This window comes from Bufo gargarizans, chromosome 3 (genome assembly GCF_014858855.1).
Source record: "Bufo gargarizans isolate SCDJY-AF-19 chromosome 3, ASM1485885v1, whole genome shotgun sequence".
In the NCBI taxonomy this organism is placed as follows: Eukaryota; Metazoa; Chordata; class Amphibia; order Anura; family Bufonidae; genus Bufo; species Bufo gargarizans.
In genome coordinates this window covers 364,370,688-364,395,881 of record NC_058082.1, presented here as the reverse complement: position 1 = coordinate 364,395,881, position 25,194 = coordinate 364,370,688, and the positions used below count along the sequence as shown (strand labels likewise).

The window sequence follows — 25,194 nt, the reverse complement described above, 5'->3', positions numbered from 1 at the left end:
TTGTAGATTATATCATGGAGTGGGCTAGTAAAGCCTTATTACCATTGTGACCAGGTGCCTTCTACTATATCTCTTCACAGGCACCTAGTGATCTATATTATTAGCATCTTCTCACTGTACTTTCATTAGCCACCTCAGTATAGAGAAACCACAGGATAATCAAATTTCCTGAGGCATCCTTGCACCCTGCCAACAAGCTCTAGATGGTTTTATATGAGAATATATGGCCTGCTTCTCTTAGGTAGACCACAGATTGCTGTAAATAGCAGAGTAGAGTTTTGTGACCAGCTCTTAGGCAACCAGGGGGAATTTTAATTCCCTCTGGCTGCTCTGCTCTTGCTGCAGAAGACATTCAACTAATGACAGCATTTTAGGGATGTGCGACTAATGCAATTCTGTATCACTTTAGCCTAGCTACCTTCACATTGGAGAAACATGTTAACTGAACGTCGTTCTGCCTGATTTCCCGGGCCAAAATCTTACATGGCTGCAAATAGATAGCGGCAAATCTAGTCAGCAAGAAACCAATGGCAATTTAGAGAGGTTGGGGGTCATTTACTAAAGAATGGCTTTTCATACACTGGTTTTAGTAAAAAGCCTCACTGGAGGAAGATCCAACTCATTTATGAAGAGACACGTGCCTCTTAATAAATCTGGCGCATCTTCTGCTGTCCATGTTTCAGAACTGAAATCTACTCTAGCCAGAAGGTGAAGTAGATTTCTGGTGTAAGGTGCGCCAGTTTTCTGTTGCACGTGTAAAATGACTCAGGCCGTGGAGGGCTCACTGGCAGGCCTGCCTTCTCCCTTACAACTTGCCCACTTTTTGGAAAAGTTGTCCGGATGTTGGAAGAGGCTAAAAAGTCATAAATCTTTTCTTCAACTAGCACTTTGGAGCCCTAATAAATGAGCCTCAATATATTTAATAGTGAAACAGTATTTAATACATAAATGGAATGGATATGCACAGAATCTAACTATGTATATTTTCTTTCACATAAGTTTCACACAAGAACACCTTGTAGAACATAGCATAAAGCAAACAGGACATTTGAGAGATTCCAAAATACATATTATTATAGCTATTATGGCTTGTCTACAACAAATTCATTCATAATCATATCCGTTTGTATGAAATTTACTTGATATTGCTGGTGATATGGGCATTGTTGCTCGTTTTGGCACTTCAAGTATAGTCTGACTTTAAAAATTTAGGTACCATCCCATAGTTGGATGCAAAAAATTCAAGGTCACTCAATATATCTTCATCTCTCTATCTTCTGAAGGTTAACATCCTTCAGTGGCCTCCTTCATGAAGTTGTACTCCATGTTCTTTGCTGCCATCACACTTAAGCTTTAGATAGTGTCCCCAGGCTGATACTGTGGCTCAGTAGCTGTAAAGTAGTCTTCCAAAAAGGACTGCAAGTACTCAAATGTAGGACGTTCCTCGGGATCCCCCTTCCAGCACTGTAGCATAAGGTCATGAAGAGATGGGGGGCAATCTGTAGGGCATGGTATGCGGTAGCCCCTTTCTACGTGCTCCAGTACCTCTCTATTACTCATACCTAGATTACAATGATATAGAAAAGGTAAAGATTAGAAAGTTGGGAGAACACTGTCATTATATGTATATGTAAAATATATGTATCCATGTATATAGAAACGTGTGCTCTGAGCTCAGCTGTGTGCAGTTACAGCACAGTAAGCTCCCCCGATTCTGTTGCCAAGCAGACTTTTTGCACCTGGATACGGAACTCTTCCCTTCGTCACCAGCTCACACATTAGAATTCCAAATGACCAGACGTCAGATTTAATGGTGAATCTTCCATACATAGCGGCCTCAGGAGCTGTCCATTTGATGGGAAATTTGGTACCTGTTTGGAGGCACAGTGATAATGAAAAGATGGAGTCATTAACAGTCTGGGGGCTTGTGTCTTATGCAGAATGAGGAAATGGCAATGTTTTATTTCTCACATTATTATTTGGCATATAACAAAGATTTTGAAACAGATAACCCTTTTAGTCCTAAATTACATTTAACCCCTTCCTGGCGCAGCAATTTTCCATTTTTGCGTTTACCGTATTTTTCGCCGTATAAGACGCACCGGCGTATAAGACGCACCTAGGTTTTTGGGGAGGAAAATAAGAAAAAAAATATTTTTTACCAAAAGGTGTGCTGTGGGTTTGGTGGGTTTGGAACTAGGTGGTCTGTGGATGGCACTATTACTGGGGATCTGTGGATGACGGACACTGTTATGGGGGGATCTGTGGATGACGGACACTGTTATGGGGGGATCTGTGGATGACGGACACTGTTATGGGGGGATCTGTAGATGACGGACACTGTTATGGGGGGATCTGTGGATGACTGACACTGTTATGGGGGGATCTGTGGATGACAGACACTGTTATGGGGGATCTGTGGATGACAGACACTGTTATGGGGGGATCTGTGGCTTGCACTGTTACAGGGGGATCTGTGGCTGGCACTGTTACAGGGGGGGGATCTGTGGATGGCACTGTTATACATGTGTCATCCACAGACCCTCCCAGCCCATAACTGTGCCATCCACAGATCCCCCGCCGCTCCAGTATACTAATATAATATGTCTTATTCAATTAATAGTTATTAAATATGCCTCTTTATTCCTAATAGTACCTTAAATCCTAAGCGCTTCAGTACAATGCCGGCAGGCCGGGCAGCCGGCGCGGCGCGTCACTCACTGACGTCACTTGCCTGCGCCGCCTGCTTCATTCATAAAGTAGGCGGCGCAGGCACGTGACATCAGGGAGTTACGCTGCCGCCCGCCCGGCCTGCATTGTACGGATGCGCTTAGGATTTAAGGTACTATTAGGCATAAAGGGGCATATTTAATAACCATTAATTGAATATGACATATTTTATTAGTACACCGGAGCGGCGGGGCGGGCCTTTAGTACAGTGACTGCACCGCCCCGCCGCTATTGCCGGCCCCAGCTCCTCCTCCCAGTCCCCGCTCGCTTTACATCGCTGCCAGCATAAGACGCAGGGGCATTTTCCCCCCATTTTGGGGGAAGAAAAAGTGCGTCTTATACGGCGAAAAATACGGTATGTTTTATACTCCCTGCCTTCTCGGCAGGGGCTGACTGGCAACTTTTGGCCCAGGGGGCAAGTAACACCCAGAGGCCCACTGAGCCCCCACCCCCCACTTTCGTCAGCCATGTAAATTAGAACACAGTAAAACAAAATAAACTAGGCATGCTCCGATATATCGGCCGCCGAAACACATCAGCCGAAAATTGCATTTTTGGTATAATGCCGAAAGTGTCATTTTCTGGCTGATACAGTGTTGCATCCGTGTATTCTCTCCTCCCCGCTGGGCGCTGCTCTGTGTCCCCCCCATGACACTTGATGACTTTTGCAGGAGAAACTGTATATTGTGTGGCACAGTGTAGGCTATATGTGTATAACATAAACATATTTCATTTGAAAACTTAGTTACTTGACCCTTGGGGATCTCGGACGCCACTTCCACACTTTGGCCGGGGGCTCGGCGGAGCTGATGTTGTGTTTTATCCTAATGAGAAAGATTTCATAATAAGGATTTGGAGAAGGGGCAGAGGGATAGCAGAGCAGGGAGAGGCTGGTGCTGCTACTAGGGGGTCATACCATGGGGGAGTAATAAAGCCCACCATAATGCCCCACCCCCCCAGTAGAAATAATTCTCCTTATAATAGACAGTGCACAAAATACCCCCTTGTAATATCCCCAGTTGAGCTAATGTCCCCATAGTGCCCCCTATAATGTGCCAGTAGCCAGATAGGACCCCCCTATAATGTGCCAGTAGCCATAGGCCCCCCCACTATAATGTGCCAGTAGCCAGATAGGGCCCCCGTATAATGTGCCAGTAGCCAGATAGGGCCCCCTATAATGTGAAAGTAGCCATAGGTCCCCCCACTATAATGTGCCAGTAGTCAGATAGGGCCCCCCTATAATGTGCCAGTAGCCATAGGCCCCCCACTAATGTGCCAGTAGCCAGATAGGACCACCCCACTAATGTGCCAGGAGTAGCCAGATAGGGGGCCCCCCTATAATGTGCCAGGAGTAGCCAGATAGGGGGCCCCCCTATAATGTGCCAGGAGTAGCCAGATAGTGCCCCCCTGCCCCCCACATAAAGTGCCAGCCCAGTAGCCAGATAGGGGGCCCCCCTATAATGTGCCAGGAGTAGCCAGATACTGCCCCCCACACCCCTCATAAACTGCCAGCCCAGTAGCCAGATAGGGGGCCCCCCTATAATGTGCCAGGAGTAGCCAGATACTGCCCCCCTGCCCCCCACGCCCCTCATAAACTGCCAGCCCAGTAGCCAGATAGGGGGCCCCCCTATAATGTGCCAGGAGTAGCCAGATACTGCCCCCCACCCCCCTCATAAAGTGCCAGCCCAGTAGCCAGATAGGGACAGAAATAAAGAAAAAATAAATAAATAGTCAGTCAGACTTATACTTACCTCCCTGCTTCTCTGGAATACTCCGGTCCCGCCTCCAGCCAGCACAGATGTAATTACTCAGTCAGGCCGCCGGACCGGCGCAGGCGGCGCGATTATGTCATCGCGCCGCTGACGTCATCGCGCCGCCTGCGCCTGTCCGGCGGCCTCTCTGATAGGCTGCCGGCAACACGCCTCCCCTGCTCCCCGTCTCCCTGGATTAAAGTTGTACATTATTCCGGCCGGCCGGGACAGCAAGCTAGAGAGGCCCGGGGGGCAATTGCCCCCCTGCCCCCCGGCCCAGTCCGCCCCTGCTTCTCGGCATGGTTACAAACCGTCCAGAATTTTCTGGACAGTCTGTAAAAATAGGAGACTTTTTTCCACTTGAAGCTGGTGGTTCTTGACTATGTTATTTTGGTGTTAATTATCATCCTTTTAGAGCTCACAGTAAATGCTGGTAATGAATTCCTATCAGTATATTGAGCTATAGACATGTATTTCTAATAATCTTTATCATTCAACATGGGTTTCCAATTTATCCATAAAAAATGTTGGCTGTCCATCATTTTGGGTTAAAGGGAACCTGTCACCAGAATTTTGGGTATAGAGCTGAGGACATAGGTTGCTAGATGGCCGCTAGCACATCCGCAATACCCAGTCCCCATAGCTCTGTGTGCTTTTATTGTGTATAAAAACCGATTTTATACATATGCAAATTAACCTGAGAGAGTCAGAGCTTGAAAATATGACTCTTCTCTGGTCACACAAGTAAGATATGACTCTTTTATGTTCATTTGCATATGTATCAAATCGTTTTTTTTTTTACACAATAAAAGCACACAGAGCTATGGGGACTGGATATTGCAGATGTGCTAGTGGCCATCTAGCAACCCATGTCCTCAGTTCTATACCCAAAATCCTGGTGCCAGGTTCCCTTTAAGTTGTCCAGAAAAAAGAAAATGTCTGATTGAAATACAAATACAATAAACAAATAAAAAGAGTGAAAAATAAGAGTGTTCATTGTCCCTCAACAGTATTTTTTATGACCTCTTGGGGGACATATTATGTGGCAAAATATATTAAAAAAAAAGTAATAAACCAATAAAAAAAAAAAATATATTAATACAAATAAAAGTAAAACATTTAAAAGAAACAATGCAAAATAAAAAAAAGTGACACCCCTTCCTCAGTGGCCACCGAGTGAGTGGATTCTCACTCCTTATGTATATAGGGATAACTCCTTATGTATATGGGGATTCTCACTCCTTATGTATAATGGGGATAACATTATACATAAGGAGTGAGAATCCACTCACTCGGTGGCCACTGAGGAAGGGGTGTAAGACCCTGAAACGCGTCTGGCATATCAGAGTGAGCGTGGATTCCAAGCAATGAATAAAGAAGTTGGACATTAGCAAAATTCAAAACTCCAGCGATTCACCTCCACAATTAAAGTTACAGCCGCACAGTAGTGACGTCATACAAGCGCCTACCCGGAACCCCAGAGACCAGGTCACGTGGGACGCCACAGCCGGCCGTGTACGGCCACCTGGGAAACCAGCGCTGCAGTCACGCAGCAAGGAGGGGTGAGACTGGAAAACTACAGCGGCAAGAAACTGTAAGTAACCCGGAGGTTTCTATACGCATCTCTGTATATTTCTAATACCGGACATTGGCATATGATTTGCACCCCATCTGAGTCGCTAAATTACCACCCCAGGTGGTTGCAGTGCTGCACTTACCCAAAGGTACGGGACATTGAAAATCATCGATTTAGACATCTATACCATATTTCCAATTGGAATATTGTCTGCATTCAGGGCCGCAACATCTCACCCACAGCACTGTGCAGGCTGTCTATTATTACCCCAAGGGGTTGCAGTGCCGCACTTATCCAAAGGTACGGGACATTGAAAATCACCGATTTAGACGTCTACACCATATTCCCAATTGGAATATTGTCTGTATTTAGGGCCGCAACATTGCACCCACAGCACTGTGTAGGCTGTCTACTATTATACCATAACTAGAATTTGGACACTGCCTATATGAACTGTGTGCTGTGAACTCATACCTACGGCAGTGTTTCGGCTGCTACATATTTGCAACCACAAGTGGGATACTGTTTGTATTTTTTGCATATTGCTGCATATCACATATTTAGATAATTTGATGTATGTTTTATGTGTATTTTAGGGGTTTGTTTTTAGAATATTAAATTATTTTTGAATCATCCATTTAGTGTTTTCCTCTTGAGTGTGCCCCCTCGCCCATACATACGTTATATTATTCTTTCTTGGTCCTGAGGGTAGGACCAGAGGGTGAGCACCTATCCATACGAAGTAGGAGTGAGCCGCTGTATCCTATTTACTTTAACAAGTTCCTGCAGCATGGTCCTTGAAATACAAGAAGCATACTTACCTGCTCCATGCCACTCCGGTCCTTTGCACTGCCCCCACTGCCTCCATCTTTCCCGCACTGTTTACACCTGGCAGTGCATGGGCATATTCACATACATGACATGCTGCTCTTGGCCACATCACCACTGAAGCTGGAGAGATACATGTGACTATGCCCATGCACTGGACCAGAAGATGGAGGCAGTGGGGGCAGTGCAGAGGACCGGAGTGCCACGGAGCAGGCAATTATAACTCTTCGGTTTCAGGGTTTTTTTTCATTTCTGGGGACCTCAGGAAATGTATTTAATGCGACATGCCACCTAAAATACATGTCTGTTTCTTCAGGCCTGCAAAATTTTTTTTTACACTTTGCCTCTAGAGACCTGCTGTGCGCCAATACAGCAGCCTACAAGCACATATGGGGTGTTTGCAAAAAGGGGAGAAAATGGGGAACCTATACTGGGGTGCATTTTCTCCTTTCACCCCTTGTGAAAGTGAAAAATTCGGGTCTGCTAGTAATTTTTCAATTTTACAAATGTGTGCTTTGAAAGGCTTTCTCTAGTATTTCTGCCATCTGTGAGTCACCTGTTTGCTGAAAAGTACGCTTTCCACCACTTAAAATGTTCGTACTGGGGTGCTCTTGAGGTTTTTAATTTCTGGGGACCTCAGGAATTTATTGAATGCGACATGGCACCTAAAATAAATGTCTGCCAATTCAGGTAAGCAAAATCCATATTTAGCTGTTTGACTCTAGAGCTCTGCTGTGCGCCCATACATCATGTTGGGCACATATGGGGTGTTGGCGTATTCGGGGGGAAATGGGGAAGAAAATGTGCGGTGCATTTTGTCCTGTTACCCCTTGTGAAAGTGAAAAATGTGGATGTAAAGGACCTTTTTCTGGAAAAAATTGATGTGTCAAATTGCTCACTACACAATTTGAAATATTCCTTGAGGGGTGTAGTTTCCTGAATGGGGTCACTTTTTGGGGGTTTTCACTGTAAGGCCACCTCAGGGTGTCTTCACATGCGACATAGCTCCCAATTACCATTCCAGCTAAATCCTCTCTCCTAACGCCATATGGTGCTCCTTCCACTCTGAAGCCTGCTGTACACCCGTACATAATTTTTTGAGCACATATGGGGCTGTTGATATATTTGGGGGGAAATGGGGAACAAGATGTGGGGCGCATTTTGTCTTGTTTCCCCTTGTGAAAGTGAAAAATGTGGGTGTAAAACATTTTTTTCTGGAAAAAAATGTAATTTTTCATTTTCACAGCCAAGCATTTCCTAATTCTGTGAAACGCATGATGGGTCAAAGTGCTCACTACACACCTTGAGGGGTATAGTTTCCAGAATGGGATCACATTTTTGGGGTTTCCACTGTAGGGCCACCTCAGGTTGTCTTCATATGCGACATAGCTCCCAATTACTATTCCAGCTAAATCCACTCTCCAAAAACCATATGGTGCTCCTTCCACTCTGAAGCCTGCTGTGCACCCATACATCAGTTTTTGAGCACACATGGGGTGTTTCTGTAAACTCCAGATTTAGAGTAATAGATTTAGAGTTTTGTTTGGCGGTTAACTCTTGATGTGTTGCAGAGTTAAATGTAAAATCTGCTAAAAAAAGTGAAATTTTATAATTTTATTCCCATTTTTATTTAATTCTCGTGGGGCACCTAAAGGGTTAACAAAGTTTGTAAAATCAGTTTTTTGAGGGATGTAGTTTCTAAAATGGGGTGATTTATGGGTGGTTTCTAATATGCAAGCCCCAGAAAGTGACTTCATAACTGAACTGGTCCTGAAAAAATTGGGGTTTGGAAATGTTCTTAAAAATTTTAAGATTTGCTTCTAAACTTCTAAGCCTTCTGACATCCCAAAAAATGAAATGTCATTTTCAAAATGATGCAAACATGAAGTAGACATATGGGGAATGTAAAGTAATAACTATATTTGAAGGTATTACTATCTATTATAAAAGTAGAGAAATTAAAATTTGATAATTTGCAAATTTTTCTAACTTTTGGTAAATTTGGTTTTTTTATAAATAAAAATGAATTTTTTTACTCAATTTGGTATTTTTTTATAAATAAAAATGAAATTTTCTGGCTCACTTTTACCACTATCATGAAGTACAATATCTGACGAAAAAACTATCTCAGAATGGCATGGATAAGTAAAAGCGTTTTCAAGTTATTACCACATAAAGTGACACGTTGGATTTGCAAAAATCGGCCTGGGATTTAAGGTGAAAAGTGGCTCGGTAGTGAAGGGGTTAAATGTGGATCGCTTAGATGTGGTATTTGTAAATATATGCGGTAAGTCCAGAAGTGTGTCTTCATATAGTTCTGGTTTGCAGTATAAAATAGGTTTATTTATCAATTGTAACACTAATCATATCATATATGTGATTGCCTGCACTTTGTGCAAGGCCCAATACGTAGGATTTACTATGAGAATTAAGGAAAAGGCTGAGTGAACATATTTCACAAGAAACTAGTTAAAGTAACAGGGCTATATCTTCTGCTTCTTGACATTTTTTACATATACACCATGGAGATTTATGTTCGCTACAAGTAACAGGTCTTGAAAAGGTAGGTTGCCCCAAAAGGGATGGAGAGTGGGGGAAAAAACTTCATGCAAGAGAAGCTTTCAGGATTTTGAATTTAGATACAACATCACCTAGTTGTATGAATAAAAGGACAGATCTTATGTATGTTCCTTAGTATTATATGGTATGTAGTATCATGTGTAGCCTTCAAATGTTGGTTCTCTATTGAGCAAACCAAGAGTTAATGAATATGATTGAACTGATTCACCAGTGCTTGGAAGGAGGAGGGCTGTATGAACTGCATTTTGTTAGGAAGACTTTGCTTAAGGGGATTGTCTCATGAAAGACAATAGGGGCATATTGCTAGGATATGCCCCCATTGTCTTATAGGTGCAGGTCCCACCGCTGGGACCCGCACCTGTATAGAGAACAGACCCTGAAAGTGTTGGAGGGCGCACTGCACATGTGCAGCCGCCCTCCATTCATTTTCTATGGGGCCGCTGAAAATAGCCGCGTGCTGGCTCAGCTATTTCCATCGGGCCCAAAGAAGTGAATGGGAGCGGTGGCATGTGCGGTGCATTACATTCACTTCTATGGGGAGCTGGCTTGGTGGTGGCCTGGCAGGAGTCCTCCAGCCACCACCTTGTGGGGTTCCGTTCTCGATATAGGTGTGGGTCCCAACGGTGGGACCTGCACCTATAGGACAATGGGGGAATAGCCTAGCAATATGCCCCCATTGTCTATGATGAGACAACCTGTTTAAGGACACATTTTTAAGGACATATATTTCATTAAGGACACATATTTAAGTGTTTAAAACACATAAGCGTCTTTTTTAATTATCTCTATGATGATTTTAAGGATGTGACAATAAAGGATCAAGATTTTAGACGTGCTGGAGAACTTCTTTTCTTTTTCTGTGACATTAAAATCTGCAAGGTAATAAAAGAAGTATTGAAGGTGCACTCACTGAAAGTTGATGAGAACAATTGCCTGCAAGCCTGTATTGTTCAATTGACTGTTTTCCTAGTACAAACACACATCTGCCATTCAGAAGTGTTAACACAGTGCTTTTTAAAAATGTCTAAAGCTAGTACCCATAAAGGGATAGAACTCATAGGTTACGTATGTTACATTCAAAATTCCATTTTAACATCTCTTGAAGAACAGTTACCTTGTCGAGCTGTGTACTCATTGTCTTCGATGAGCCGTGCAAGGCCAAAGTCTGCTATCTTACAGATCAGGTTGTTACCCACCAGAATATTGGCGGCTCTGAGATCACGGTGAATATAATTCATTCTTTCAATATACGCCATACCCGTAGCTATCTAAAAGAGAAGACATGCATTGTTCATATGAGTCTGGTATGTCTTCAGTAAAACACAAGTGAATAAGGAGTAGATATGTGTAGTTATGGGTTGTTGGACTATAAGTTGTGGCTAGAGAAAGAAAGGTTGGAGGAGATGAATGCTCAAGGCTACAATCGGTGAGGTAAACTAAGCAACGTGAAAGTGGCAGGAAAAAAAGACTAAAACATATGACATGTATTATGGGGCAGTGGCTCTGGGCTCCTGCAGATTTGATCCTCGAATTACCACATAACCATAGTGAAGTGACCTCTTTTCCAGCTTAATTAGCTACAGGGATATTAACTCCTTAGTGACAAGTCTGTTTTAGGCCTTAATTACCAAGCAAGTTCATTTTCCTTTTTTTTTCATTGTCGCATTCCAAGAGCCATAACATTTTTATTTCTCCTGTTGACATAGCCACACAAGGGCTTGTTATTTCCCAGATGAGTTGTCTTTAATGGTACCATTCTGAAGTACATGCTACATAGTGTGGGATAAGAAAAAAGCAGCAATTTCACCATTGATTTTTGGGGTTCCACCCTCTGAAGCTAGTTTGATATTGACTGCAGCGATAGGGATCGTTTATCTGACTGCAGCCACCATTACAGGAGGCGTTCAAGTTTAGTTTGTAGAAAGGCATGGCAATTAGAGTATTGTTGGCTGAACCAGCCATTTTCGGCTAGACAAGCCAACAATTATACAATTATGTATAGCAGGGGCGTAGCTAGAAATGCATGGGCCCCATAGCAAAAAAAAATTATGGGCCCCCCCAGCCCCCAAATATCTATCGGGCCTCCCACCACCCCTTCCAGAGCTTCCACCCAAACACCCATCCTAGATCTCCCACCACCATGAGCATAGAAGAGTCTGAGGGTCTGGAGTTGTCACATCTGGTCTGGCACCTACCAATAAGGGCCCATTCACATGTCCGCAATTCTGTTCTGCATTTTGCGGAACGTAATTGCAGACCCATTCATTTCTATTGGGCCGCACGATGTGCAGCCTGGACACGGAGTTGCGGACCCGAACTTCCGGGTCCGCAAATTCCGTTCCCGAAAAAAAAATAGAAAATGTCCTACTCTTGTCCGCAATTGCGGACGAAAGTAGGCATATTCTATGCAGTGTCGGCAATGTGCGGTCCGCAAATAACGGATTGCACATTACCGATGTCAGTGTTTTGCCGATCCATGGGCCCGTGGATCTGCAAAACACTCACGGACGTGTGAATGGGGCCTTACCATGCGTCTTCAGTTAGATGAGAGAGAAAAGTCTGAGTACACTCAGACTTTTCTCTCTCATCTAACTTCTACAAGTCAGTCCCATCAGACTCCCAGTCCAGACTAGCCTGGTGCCTGCCACAGTAGTGGCACCACCAGACCACCAGCCCTGAGCCCGCCCACAGTGGAACCATCTACTGCGAGTACAGCAACCTTCAATAAGGAGCAGAACTTAAGGTAGTTTCACACTTGCGCCACTCCATCCCCATTAACTATAATGGGAACGGGGACAGAGCTCCGGTGCAGCGCGGCAGTGTGTGGTGAAAGGCTGGCGGCCGAAAAATACTGCAAGTCCAACTTTTACGTCTGGTGGCCTCTCACCGCGCATTGCTGTGCTGCGCCAGAGCTCCGCCCCATCCTCATTATAGTCAATGGGGACGGAGCAGCGGAGCAGCGGTCCAGCAAAATAGCGGAAGGACGGATCCGACAGGCTGAACAGGGTGCCCTCCTTATCACTGCTGGCATCTCTTTTTAACTTCAGATCATCAGACTCTCACTTACTAATTACAGCACACACCTCTGTTGTGTCCACCATTAGACAGGGGAGGGAAGAAAAGAAACCCCAGAACTAGAGTGTCAGTGTGCCCCCCAAGTTGGGGGAACAATCTAGTTCTGGGGTTTCTTCCCTCCCCTGTCTGATGGTGGACACTACAGGTGTGTGTGCTGTAAATTTGTAATTAGTGAGAGTCTGATGATCTGAATTCTGAAGTTAAAAAGAGCTGCCTGCAGACCTGCAAGGATGAGGAGGGCGCCCCTTGCTTCTCTTGGGGGTCCCACTCTGCAGGCAGCTCTTTTTAACTTCAGAATTTAGATCAAGTATCTCAGAAATCATAAGTTCTCACTTCTTTCTCACTTTCTTAAATTCACTTACTTTTATTTAGAGTCACAGCAGGCACAGACTGGAGTGGCAGGACTGGAGACTGGAGACCAGAGGAAGAGGAGGCAGCAGCACCGAGCAGAGGACCTGTCCAGTACAGCGCAGGCAGGCACAGGCTGGCTGTCACTCAGTCAATGTCAGTCAGACACTGCTGAGCTGCTCAGACTGGTTTTCGTGCAGTCAGAGAGCGGGAATTTGGCTGGCGCCAGTGCGGCCGGCGGGACCACTCCCTCCCTAGTCCCTCCACTCCAGGGACTGGACCACTCCCAGTCCAGTCCCTCCTCCCTCCATTCAGGTACGCCCCCGGTCCGGCCCCCTCCACTGCCTACCTCATCTGTGCTGCTCGCCTGCTCCACTAATTGTGCCCACCCTCGGCCCTCCCCTAGCCTGCCCTGCAGCTAACAATGGATTCCGGAAGTTACTTAGGATAGGATTCATTCCAATTTCCTGTGCTGGTGCCTGGCTCCGCCTCCGTCCCTCAGGTACGCCCCCGTTCCAACCCCTCCACCGCCTACCTCATCTGCTGCTCGTGTGGCCGTGCGTCCTGCTCCAGTCCTGACTCCTTCTCCCCAGTCAGGCCCGAGCCGCGGACCACCCGCGCCCCTCCCACTACACTAGTCTAGTGTAGTGGGCGGGCGGTCCGCGGCTCGGGCCTGGCTGCCTGTGTGTGTGTTAATAAAAAAAAAAAAAAAAAACAGAAGGCGGTCCGGACGGCCCCCCATTGGCGTAGGGCCCCATAGCCACTGCTATGGTTGCTACGGCGATCCCTACTCCACTGATGTATAGCGAACTCCAACAGACGATGTCAGGGAAGAGAAGGATCAGGTACGTTCTATTTCCATGCCTGATTCTTTTGTTATTCCAGGAGACAAGCTTCCACCAGAGGTGTCTCCCAGAACCTTTCTTCTCTTTCCCTATTAAAAACACATCCATGCCTGGCTGAGCCACAACTGGATGTGTATGGGGGAGTCTGGAGAGATAGCGGACAGCCAAACAGCTATTAAAGGTGCATGGGCATAGATTAGTTTTGCAAACACTCGTCATCATTGGCTTCCAATTCTTTTTCCAAATCCTTCTTACTTTGGTTGTACAATATTATTGCTCAAAAACAGTTTTAATGTCAAATCATAAACATTGGTGGTCACTGGAAATAAAAATTTTGCCCACCTTAGGGTCCATTCACATGTCCACAACTTGGGTCTGGATCCGTTCCGCAATTTTGCGGAACGGGTGCGGACCCATTCATTTTCAATGGGGCCGGAACGGATGCGGACAGCACACTATGTTCCCGAAAAAAAATAGAACATGTCCTATTCTTGTCCGCAACTGCGGACAAGAAAAGGCATTTTCTATTATAGTGCCGGCGATGAGCGGTCTGCGAAATGCAGAATGCACATTGCCAGTGTCCGTGTTTTGCGGATTCGCAATTTGCGCACTGCAAAACGCTTACAGACGTCTGAATAGACACTTAATCTCAGACACCAAAATTCCCATTTGAAAATGCTTAGGCTGAATTCACTCGTCCGTGGAACACGGCCCGTGAGATACTGGACTGGCATCCTGATTAGTCATTGGTTGCCATGACGCCATGCGGTTTGTGCCGCCGCCGCAGTACAGTAATACACTAGTATGATCTATGCAAGCGTAATAATGTACAGCAGCGGTGGCACGAAGCGCACGGCATCATAGCAACCAATGACGCTGTGCGCTCCTGCACTAAGCAGGATGCCAGTCCGGTATCTCACGGACCGTGTTCCACAGACGTGTGAATTCAGCCAAAGGGGAAATTTATGGGCTATGCCAATCTTGATATCCCCTGTGCCGCTGGAGGATGTGCACACTCCATGTGCTGTCCGCATCTGTTTCTCCGTTCAGTGGTCCACCCAAAAAATATAACATGTCCTATTCTTGTTCGTTTTGCGGAAAAGAATAGGCATTTCTACAATGGGCCTCATGTGTGCCTTCCGCAATTTGCTGACCGCAAAAACGGAACAGTCGTGTGCATGAGGCCTAAATCTGAAATGTTATCTCTAGTGTTGAGTGAAGCGAGCTTCGGATGCTCATCAAAGCCCATACATTTTAATACTGTACGGTGATGGATCTCTGTACAGTATTAAAATGTATGGGCTCCGATGAGCCGAAGTTAGTTATTCGCGAAGTCGCGCGTGACTTTATTGAATAACTTCAGTAGTTGATTTTTAGAATGTAAAACCACTTTAAAACTTGAAACCGAACCGAGTTCAGTTTCATTTTGATACTGTACAGAGATGGATCTCCGTACAGTATTAATCCGAAGTTTTGAATGAAGCGACTTCGGACTTCGCTCAACATTAGTTATCACCTCTGATCGATGACGATGATGGTTTTAGAGATGCTCCTTTAAGTGCCTCTATTAAACTCCTGCATGTAAAGATCCCCATATACATTACAGATGATGTCGGGGAAGAGAAGGATTGGGCAGGTTGACTTTCAACACCCAATCCTTCTGTTCTTCCTGTAGATAGTCCCCTGGTTAGATGTGTCTAGCAGCGGATTTCTTCTCTCTCCGTATGACAACACATACATGCTTGGCCGAACCAGATCTAAATCTATGGTTGAAATTTGAACAGTTTGAATACAAGTTGTTCATATACCTGTACTGAACAGGTCTCCTTACTGTGTTAGGGCAGCCCATAGCGAATGCTTAGTAAGGCTTTTCAGAAAACTATAGAAGCCTAAAGCATAGACTGCATACATCACCCCATATGTCACTACTAATAGAATATAACTGAAAGTATGTGTTAGCCCCATACCTGCGATTCTGTCAGTGTGTAGAGGAACCCGGACACCCCGCTGGCATGCATCATTTTATGTCACAGTAGGCAAGTGATATCGTGCTACAGTGTTAATGAATTGGGTAACTACTAATGCCTATTGCAGTATATTAAATTGACAGTGCCATACTTATATATTTACGTGACTTAATATAGTCAGATAGGACTTGTTACTTGTGACTCAGCCTAGTAAGCATTTATATGTGGCAGATTCAGGCCGCTAATAACATAGATTGTTCACATATAAGGTCAATGAACAGCACCTTTCTGGATGTCCGAGGGTAGGAATTTTGATTTACCCCCATCATATTCATTGTGTTTGGTATTTTTAACTGTATTAAATAAAAATACGTTTTTATGGGAACATTAAGGCTATGGATGCTTTTGGTGTTGTATAAATGTTTAAAGTAGCGGTTCTCAAAATATGTTAAAGATTGGGAATAGTGGCTGGTTTGATCACATTTTGTATCATGTACAATTCATTTCATTCCCAACTATTTCCCAATCTCTAGAAATACAGTAATGCTTTATCTAATATATAAGCTTAAATATCAATGATTGGGCCACACACAAAATATTTAAACTAGGTTTAGTTTCTTTGGACCAAGAAGCTCTCATTTCTGCTTGAAGAATCCCAGGAGAATCATAACTGAGGTTTATCCAGATGCGGAAGTCCAACAGTCTGCATGTACAGCAGCCCTGATCGACTGGCTAGCAACAGCGTAAAATGTTTCCTGGCTGTGTCCCTGGAACCCTGTAATTAGCAGCCTGGTAGTGGTTAGCATGTACAGGGACGCATGCTGCTAGCATAATGAACATCTGTATATTCGTCAGGTCTTAAAAACCCTCTGCAAATTGATGAAGAGGTTATAAATGGCTTAATATTACAGAGGAAGAGAGAGACAGAAATTGTTAACAAATGTAACAAATAAGGTAGCTGCAAAATAAGGCCTCTTGCACACGAATGTTTTTTTTTACGTTTACGTTCCGTTTTTTGAGTTCCGTATACGGAACCATTCATTTCAATCGGTCTGCAAAAAAAAACAGAATGTACGCTGTATGCATTCCGTTTCCGTATTTCCATTTTTCCATTCCGTTCAAAGATAGAACATGTCCTATTATTGCCCGCAAATCACATTCCGTGGCTCTATTCAAATCAATGGGGCTTTAAAAAAAACGGAACAGATACGGAATGCATCCGTATGACCCCTTTCACACAAGCGAGTTTTCCGCGCGGGTGCAATGCGTGACATGAACGCATAGCACCAGCACTGAATCCTGACCCATTCATTTCAATGGGTCTGTGTACATGAGCCTTTTTTTTCACGCATCAGTTTGGCATTGCGTGAAAATCGCAGCATGTTCTATAGGCCTCATGCACACGACCGTTGTGTGCACCCGTGGCCGTTGTGCCGTTTTCCGTTTTTTTTCGCGGACCCATTGACTTTCAATGGGTCCGTGGAAAAATCGGAAAATGCACCATTTTGCAGCCGAGGCCGTGATCCGTGTATCCTGTCCGTCAAAAAAATATGACCTGTCCTATTTTTTTGACGGACAACGGTTCACGGACCCATTCAAGTCAATGGGTCCGTGAAAGAACACGGATGCACACAAGATTGGCATCCGTGTCCGTGATCCGTGGCCGTAGGTTGCTTTCATACAGACGGATCCGAAGATCCGTCTGCATAAAAGCTTTTTCTGATCTAAGTTTTCACTTCGTGAAAACTCATTTCCGACAGTATATTCTAACACAGAAGCGTTCCCATGGTGATGGGGACGCTTCTAGTTAGAATACACTGCAAACTTTGTACAAGACTGCCCCCTGCTGCCTGGCACCACCCGATCTCTTACAGGGGGATATGATAGCACAATTAACCCCTTCAGGTGCGGCACCTAAAGGGGTTAATTGTACTATCATATTCCCCTGTAAGAGATCAGGCTGCCAGGCAGCAGGGGGCAGACCCCCCCCTCCCCAGTTTGAATATCGTTGGTGGCACAGTGTGCGCCCACCATCGCCCCCCCCCTTCCCTCCCTCTATTGTAATAAATCGTTGGTGGCACAGTGTGCGCCCACCATCGCCCCCCCCTTCCTCCCTCTATAGTTAAAAATCGTTGGTGGCACAGTGTGCGCCCACCTTCGCCCCCCCTTCCTCCCTCTATAGTTAAAAATCGTTGGTGGCACAGTGTGCGCCCACCATCGCCCCCCCTTCCTCCCTCTATAGTTAAAAATCGTTGGTGGCACAGTGTGCGCCCACCATCGGCCCCCCTCTCTCTATAGTAGTAACAACCATTGGTGGCAGTGTGCGGCCTCCCATTCCCCCCCCCACAGTAGAAGATTCATACTTACCTGCTTGCTGCTGCGATGTCTGTGACCGGCCGGGAGCTCCTCCTACTGGTAAGTGACAGTTCTTTAGCAATGCGCCGCACAGACCTTTCACTTACCAGTAGGTGGAGCTCCCGGCCGGTCACAGACATCGCAGCAGCAAGCAGGTAAGTCTGAATCTTCTACAATTGTACTATTGCTAAGTAACCATGGCAACCAGGGATGCAGTAGCTTCCTGGTTGCCATGGTTACCGATCGGAGCCCCAGCGATTAAACTGGGACTCCGATCGGAACTCCGCTGCCACCAATGATGGGGGGGGGGGGGAATGGGAGGCCGCACACTGCCACCAATGGTTGTTACTACTATAGGGAGAGGGGGGCCGATGGTGGGCGCACACTGTGCCACCAACGATTTTTAACTATAGAGGGAGGAAGGGGGGGGGCGATGGTGGGCGCACACTGTGCCACCAACGATTTTTAATCTCTTACAGGGGGATATGATAGTACAATTAACCCCTTCAGGTGCGGCACCTGAGGAGTTAATTGTGCTGATCACGGCCCCCTGTAAGAGATCGGGTGCTGCCAGGCAGCAGGGGGCAGTCATGTACACAGTTTTTCAGTGTATTCTAACCTGAAGCGTCCCCATCACCATGGGAACGCCTCTGTGTTAGAATATACTGTCGGAAATGAGTTTCACGATGTAGCTCATATCCGACAGTATATTCTAACGTAGAGGCGTTCCCATGGTGATGGGGACGCTTCAAGTTATGTTCGGGTGTCCGCCTGGCCGTGCGGAGGCAAGCGGATCCATCCAGACTTATAATGTAAGTCAATGGGGACGGATCCGTTTGAAGATGACACACTGTGGCTCAATTTTCAAACTGATCCGTCCCCCATTGAGGCTATTTTCACACTTTAGAAATGTTTTAACAATATAATGCAGACGGATCCGCTCTGAACGGAGCCACCGTCTGCATTATGAACACAAGTGTGAAAGTAAAGGGACTCCTGACTTTACATTGAAAGTCAATGGGGACGGATCCGTTTGCATTTGCACCATATTGTGTCAACGTTAAACGGATCCGTCCCCATTGCATTGTAATTCAGGACGGATCCGTTTGGCTCCGCACGGCCAGGCGGACGCCAAAACGACTTTTTTTTCATGTCCGTGGATCCTCCAAAAATCAAGGAAGACCCACGGATGAAAAAACGGTCACGGATCACGGACCCACGGACCCCGTTTTTGCGGACCGTGAAAAAAAACTGTCGTGTGCATGAGGCCATATTCTGTGTTTTCCATGCAGCCCTGGCCCCATAGAAGTGAATGGGGCTTCAGTGAAAAATGCATTGCATCCGCAATAAAGTGCGAGTGCGATGTGTTTTTCACTGATGGTTGCTAAGAGATGTTGTTTGTAAACCTTCAGTTTTTTATCATGCGCGTGAAAAATGCATCAAAACTCATTGCAACCGCATGGAAAAAACTGAACAACTGAGCGCAATTGCAGAAAAAACTGACTGAACTTGCTTGCAAAATGGTGCGAGTTTCACTGAACGCACCCTGAACGCATCCGGACCTAATCCGTCACGCTCGTGTGAAAGGGGCCTATGTCTTCCGTATCCGTTCAATTTTTGCGGAACCATCTATTGAAAATGTTATGCCCAGCCCAATTTTTCTATGTAATTACTGTATACTGTATATGCTATGCTTCTGTTTCCGTTTGAGATCTGCAAAAACGGAAACCAAACGGAAAAACGGAACAGAAGTGGAACAGAAACATTACTGAAACAAAAAACGGAAAAACGGATCCGTTTAAAATGGACTGCAAAACACTGAAAAAGCTATACGGTCGTGTGCAAGAGGCCTAACTCTCACCATATCCTAAGAGGCAGCCTGACATAAAGAGCGTCCATTGTGGTGGAATTCCACAACATAATAACCAGAGCATATGACCCGAGTGACTGAACCAGACATGTCTATAAACTCCACAAATACAGCACCTAGTATTAGCAAAACCGCTACATTTTCTGAGCTTTTCATTCACAACAGTTGCAAGGGCATAGAAATAATGTGGAAAAGGGGTCTCGCTTTGTGCTGCAGCAATCTTTTATTTGGAAAATGGATTCTTAAGGGGAACTGGGAAGAATTGTTAGAGGACTAATGTGAGCATAGAACTATATTGTGAGTTGGCATTAGTAGGAATAAAGAAAAAAACAGGTTAGGTCCCTCAAAACATTGGTAAATAGACACCTGCATCAAGAGTCAGAATTTTCTGAGCCCCTAAGGCGTAAACTTTTTATGTCACGGTGTAGGCATTATCTTCTTGATCATTAGGTTCCAAATAACAATGGGAAGGTCTCTGTTGCTTGACCAGATTCAGCTTTTAATGTATACTGTTTCAAACCAGCATTAGATACCTTCAGCACGGCTGTGCTTAGGCTAAGGCTACAGCTAGGTGTTTTCGCCATGCTACAGAAAAATTATTCACTGTCCATAAGCAATGCAATGTCGCTTGAAAATAATTTCTAAATTGCTGCAGCAATTTATTTGCTAGAGATAAAAATGCTGTGAAATCACCGCAGACAAGTGAGTAACTAGCATTGTTTGTATTGCTGCATACTGGGATGTCAGAGCTATTTCCAAGCTACTTTCTCCTCCATAGAGTAAGGGCTTGTGCAAATGGCCGTTGCCTGTTTTGTGACTGTTTCATGTCCAATAATAGGACATGCTCTATTTTTTGGCGGAACAGCCATAAGGACATACGGACACAGAATAATTTCCGTTTTTTGCGGCCGCATTGAAGTGAATAGTTCCGCATATGGGCTGCAAAAAAAAACAACAGAATGGGCATGGAAAAAAATGCGCTCATGTGCATGAGCCCTAACACGAAAATCTCTTGCCAATAAAATTGTTGCGGAATCGCTGCTTAAAGGGATTATCCAATAGTACAAACAGTACACAATGCCCGGCCCCCTCCTATAGACCATACTTACCTGGTCCCCACCTGTAATGCTAGGGAGGCTGGTCACCATCGCAGCCTGCTATTGGCTGCTCCCTCTGGTCGCCAAATGTTTTAATCCGCACGGTGGAGAGATGTAGCGGTAGCCGTGCAGGGATCCGGAGGGACACGGGTGCTGGGGACCGGGTAAGTATAGCCTATACGAGGGGCCCGTGCATTGTGGGGGGTATTTGTACTATTGGATAACCCCTTTAATCTCTAAAGATTCCAATCTAGACTACAACACTTTTCAATGCATGTCCTATGGACAGCAATTCCACAGTGATTTTTTTCATCATTCATTGACCATATTTCGATCCACAAAAAAACATACACAAAATATGGATACCTTCTGTGTGCATTCAGTATTTTTATCACTCCCATCAATAGAAAGGGCTATTTTCATCTGCAAATACAGACAAGACTAGGACCTGCAGTGACATTTGCAGAATGGACACACAGATCTGCAAAAATATCTGCAAGAAAGGTGATCTATGGTTGTGTGCATAAGCCCTTAATTAGCTCAAGCATATTAAAGAGGTTTTCCAGGAGGAAAATATTATTGAGCTACCCTCAGGATAGGTCATCAATATCTGATCGGTGGGGTTCCGACACCTGGTGCAGCCGCTGATCAGCTGTTTGAAAAAGCTGCTGTGCATTGATGAGTGCTTCAACCTCTTCACAGTATACCAAGCATAGTGCCGTCCATTGATCGATGGTCTATGCAGATAACTGCACATGTCCATTGGATCATTGACTATAATGGGTCAGTGTTCGGTTTGTTCTACACTCTAGCAAGGATAGCAATGCAGCCCCTAGTTTTCAGGGAAAAATGTCAGGCAAGAAACATCAGAGAACAAACATTCTGCAGCCATTGCTCGAAGAACACAAGCTGTTGGTGCCAGCGTTATGGTCTGGGGAATATTTTTGTGGCCTTCTCTGGGCCCACTCAACCATGTGGAAGGCTCTCTTAACGAATTTGGGTATAAATCCATCTTTGTATATCATATACACCCAATACATGCTGACTGTCCTCCCTGGGGTGGATAGGATTTTCCAGCAAGACAATGCGATATCTCACACAGCTAGAAATATCCAACATTGGTTGGAAGAGCATGACCAAGACTTCCAAGTCCCGCCCTGGCCCAATACATCCCCAGACTTGAACCTAATTAAGCAACTATGGCACCACCTCGAAGGGACCACCTTGATTGTCATGTTTGCCCTATGAATCTTCCCCCACACACCCTGCAGCAGCTGTGGGATGCTCTGCAGTCAGCATGGCCCCAGATATCTGTGACAACCTACCAGGACTTTATTGACTCACTCTCAGCCCCTCTAACTGGTGTTCATACTGCTCACAGTGGTTACTCTGGATATCAGCCGGTGGTCATAATAATGTGACTCGACTGTGTATATTTGCACCAATTTATTTAATATTTCTTTCACAAATTGTATTGCAAACAGACTATTCATATTCATCTTTCTTAGAATGTAAAGTATATTTAACATATTTAGCTTAAAGGGGTATACCAGCTAATCAAGTATTCTTGACTGCAGGGTCAGGGGGCTTAAAGGGAACCTGTCATCAACTGTATGCTGCGCATACTAACGCCAGAACAAAGTAGAGACAGGCAAGTTATTTTTAGCGGTCTGTCATTTATAAGTTAAAAGTAAGCGGTTGCCGAGAACCAACATCACAATCATTGCAGACTGGGCCTAGAAAAGTCATGGCCATCTGAGAAGAGTCCTAGTTATTCATGAATTCCTGCTCTCCCTGCCCACCTGCTGATTATTCACAGTCTTCTACCTAGTTGTCTCCCTTTCTCTCTAGTAGAAAACTGCTAATCATCAGCAGGTGGGTGAGCGAGCAGGAGATTATGAATAACCAGGACTCTTCTCAGGTAGATTTGACTCTTCTCAAGCCCTGTGCTGCAATGGTTATGATGCTGGTTCTCAGCAACCACTTACTATTAGCTCATGAGTAACACACCACTGAAATCAGCATTTCTGTCACTATTTTATGCTGCCTTCAGTGAGGTCACCATAAAGTTGATGAGAGGTTCCCTTTAAAGAGTTGGGTCCTGAGGATAGCCCCGAGACCGCTTAAAATCACAAAAAAGGAAAGACAATAAAAATAATAAAAAAAGATATAGTATTTATTTAAATTAAAATTTTTACTTTATTGTAAGTTAGAGAAACCGTGAGAACCCACTTACCTGTGCTAACATATCCACTAACTGTGGTAACTTCAAGTATTGCCCTTCCTTTTCTTTCAGGTAATCTAGCAAGCTTCCTGGAGAACAGAAGATACTATTGTTGGACCAGCCTTTGCAACCACATTTTATGGTAGCAATGCTTTTTCAGTAGCAATGTGGGTCAGGCCCATGTTGTATAAACTCACCATGTGACATATATTCAGTGACAATATATATGGGCTCCTCAGAAACCACTGCATATAACTGGACCAGTTTATCATGGCGAAGCTTTTTCATAATCTGAGCCTCCTCCAAAAATGCTTCTGGGGACATAGTGCTGGGTTTCAGTGTCTTCACAGCTACTTTAGTTGTACCATTCCATGTACCTTGTAAGCGTGAAAGTGAATGATTGTGTGAAAAAACAAATGCCACCACATACAAAAATGGTAAAGAAGAGTCCACTTATGGGGAATGTAATCCCCAGTACCATTTTATAGCAGTTTTACCTGATAGGACACATAAACGTACCTAAACTAACATGGCTCTTGAACACCAGAAATCCATAGTCTGCTTCTAAATTATTATGGTTAATTATCCTCCCAACTATGGAAACAACAAATATAGTCATACCTTTCCAGACATCTCCAAAGCAGCCCTGTCCCAGCTTTTTATCTAGCGTGATAGACTCCCTTGCTATTTCCCAGGCATCTTTTGCAAGTCCCATTGTTTGAGGCTTTAGGTTGACACAAGGCTTCGTTAACAATTGGCAAAGACCATCATTGAATTCTGCAGAGATGATGGAAAATCATATAACCGATCAATAAGAATGGTATTCTAGCAGACACGTACACTAAAAATCTAAAAATGAATGGGGTTCTCCAAGGCTTTAACTAAATTCTCTCTTTCAACTAACCTGTGGAAAGAAGAGTTTCAGCAGTACTAACCCTTCTGTAGCACTGCTGATTCCACAATGTGCTCCTTCCTCCATTCTGCAGCTGAACAGGAAGTAACAGGATCACATCTAGTCATGACTTAAAGGGGTTATCCAAGGCTGGAAATGGCCCCCCCATATGCCCGGGCCCCTCACATTGATTCGACTTTCCTAGCTCCCTGCGCCGCTCCTGTAGCTGCTTCTCCCCGTGCGCGGATAAAAACATCCAGTGTCGGGGGGAGCAGCCAATGGCAGGCAGGGACGAGCCTCCCTAGCATCGCAGGTGACGCTAGGGAGGCTCGTCCCCGTCACCACATGCCATTGGCTGCTCCCCCCCGACACCGGATGTTTTTATCTGCGCACGGGTAGAAGCAGCTACAGGAGCGGCGCAGGAAGCGGTCAACCAAGTAAAATCAGTGTGAGGGGCCTGGGCAAATGGTGGGACATTTCCAGCCTCGGATAACCCCTTTTTTTATATAATTGTCTTTTTATTAGAGAAAAAAGTACAATAATAAAAGTGCATTTTTACAATTTTTCATGTAAACAATTAACTATCAGGAATTTTAAATGGATGAAATAACCGAAGTGACAATACAAGTACAGCTTCATATATCGGATAACCCCTTTAAGTGGAAGAGACTGTAGCCTGGCAGACTGTCATGTGATTACAGCTGAGATCGCAGAATCTGCAGCACAAAGGAAGAGTAAGTACTTATGAAACTCTCTTCCACCGTAAGCTGAAAGATAAAAATTAAAGGGGTTCTGCAGTTTGTTTAAACTGATGATCTATACTCTGGGTAGATCATCAGCATCTGATTGGCGCGGGGTCTGACACCCGGGACCCCCGCCAATCAGCTGTTTGAGAAGGCAGCGGCGCTCCAGCAGCGCCGCGGCCTTCTCACTGTTTACCGCCGGCCCACTGACGTCACGACTATTATCAACTAGCTTGGGTGGGGCTAAGTTCTGTTCACTTGAATGGAGCTTAGCCCCGCCCAGGCCAGTGATACTAGTCGTGATGTCACTGGG

General features: G+C 45.0%; 1 protein-coding gene across 2 annotated transcripts in view; it reads right to left on the bottom strand.

Moving 5' to 3' along the window:
• Positions 1-918: 918 nt before the first annotated feature.
• Positions 919-25,194, bottom strand: part of FGR (FGR proto-oncogene, Src family tyrosine kinase) — a 112,260-nt gene continuing 87,984 nt past the window's right edge. For both annotated transcript variants that reach the window (XM_044288026.1, XM_044288025.1), the window contains 6 exons: positions 23,868-24,023; positions 23,444-23,623; positions 23,259-23,335; positions 10,580-10,733; positions 1,740-1,871; positions 919-1,562 (listed from right to left, as the gene is read on the bottom strand). In XM_044288026.1, the coding sequence (XP_044143961.1) occupies positions 1,354-1,562; positions 1,740-1,871; positions 10,580-10,733; positions 23,259-23,335; positions 23,444-23,623; positions 23,868-24,023 (908 nt within the window). In that variant the 3' untranslated portion in view covers positions 919-1,353. The remainder of the gene's footprint in view (positions 1,563-1,739; positions 1,872-10,579; positions 10,734-23,258; positions 23,336-23,443; positions 23,624-23,867; positions 24,024-25,194) is intronic.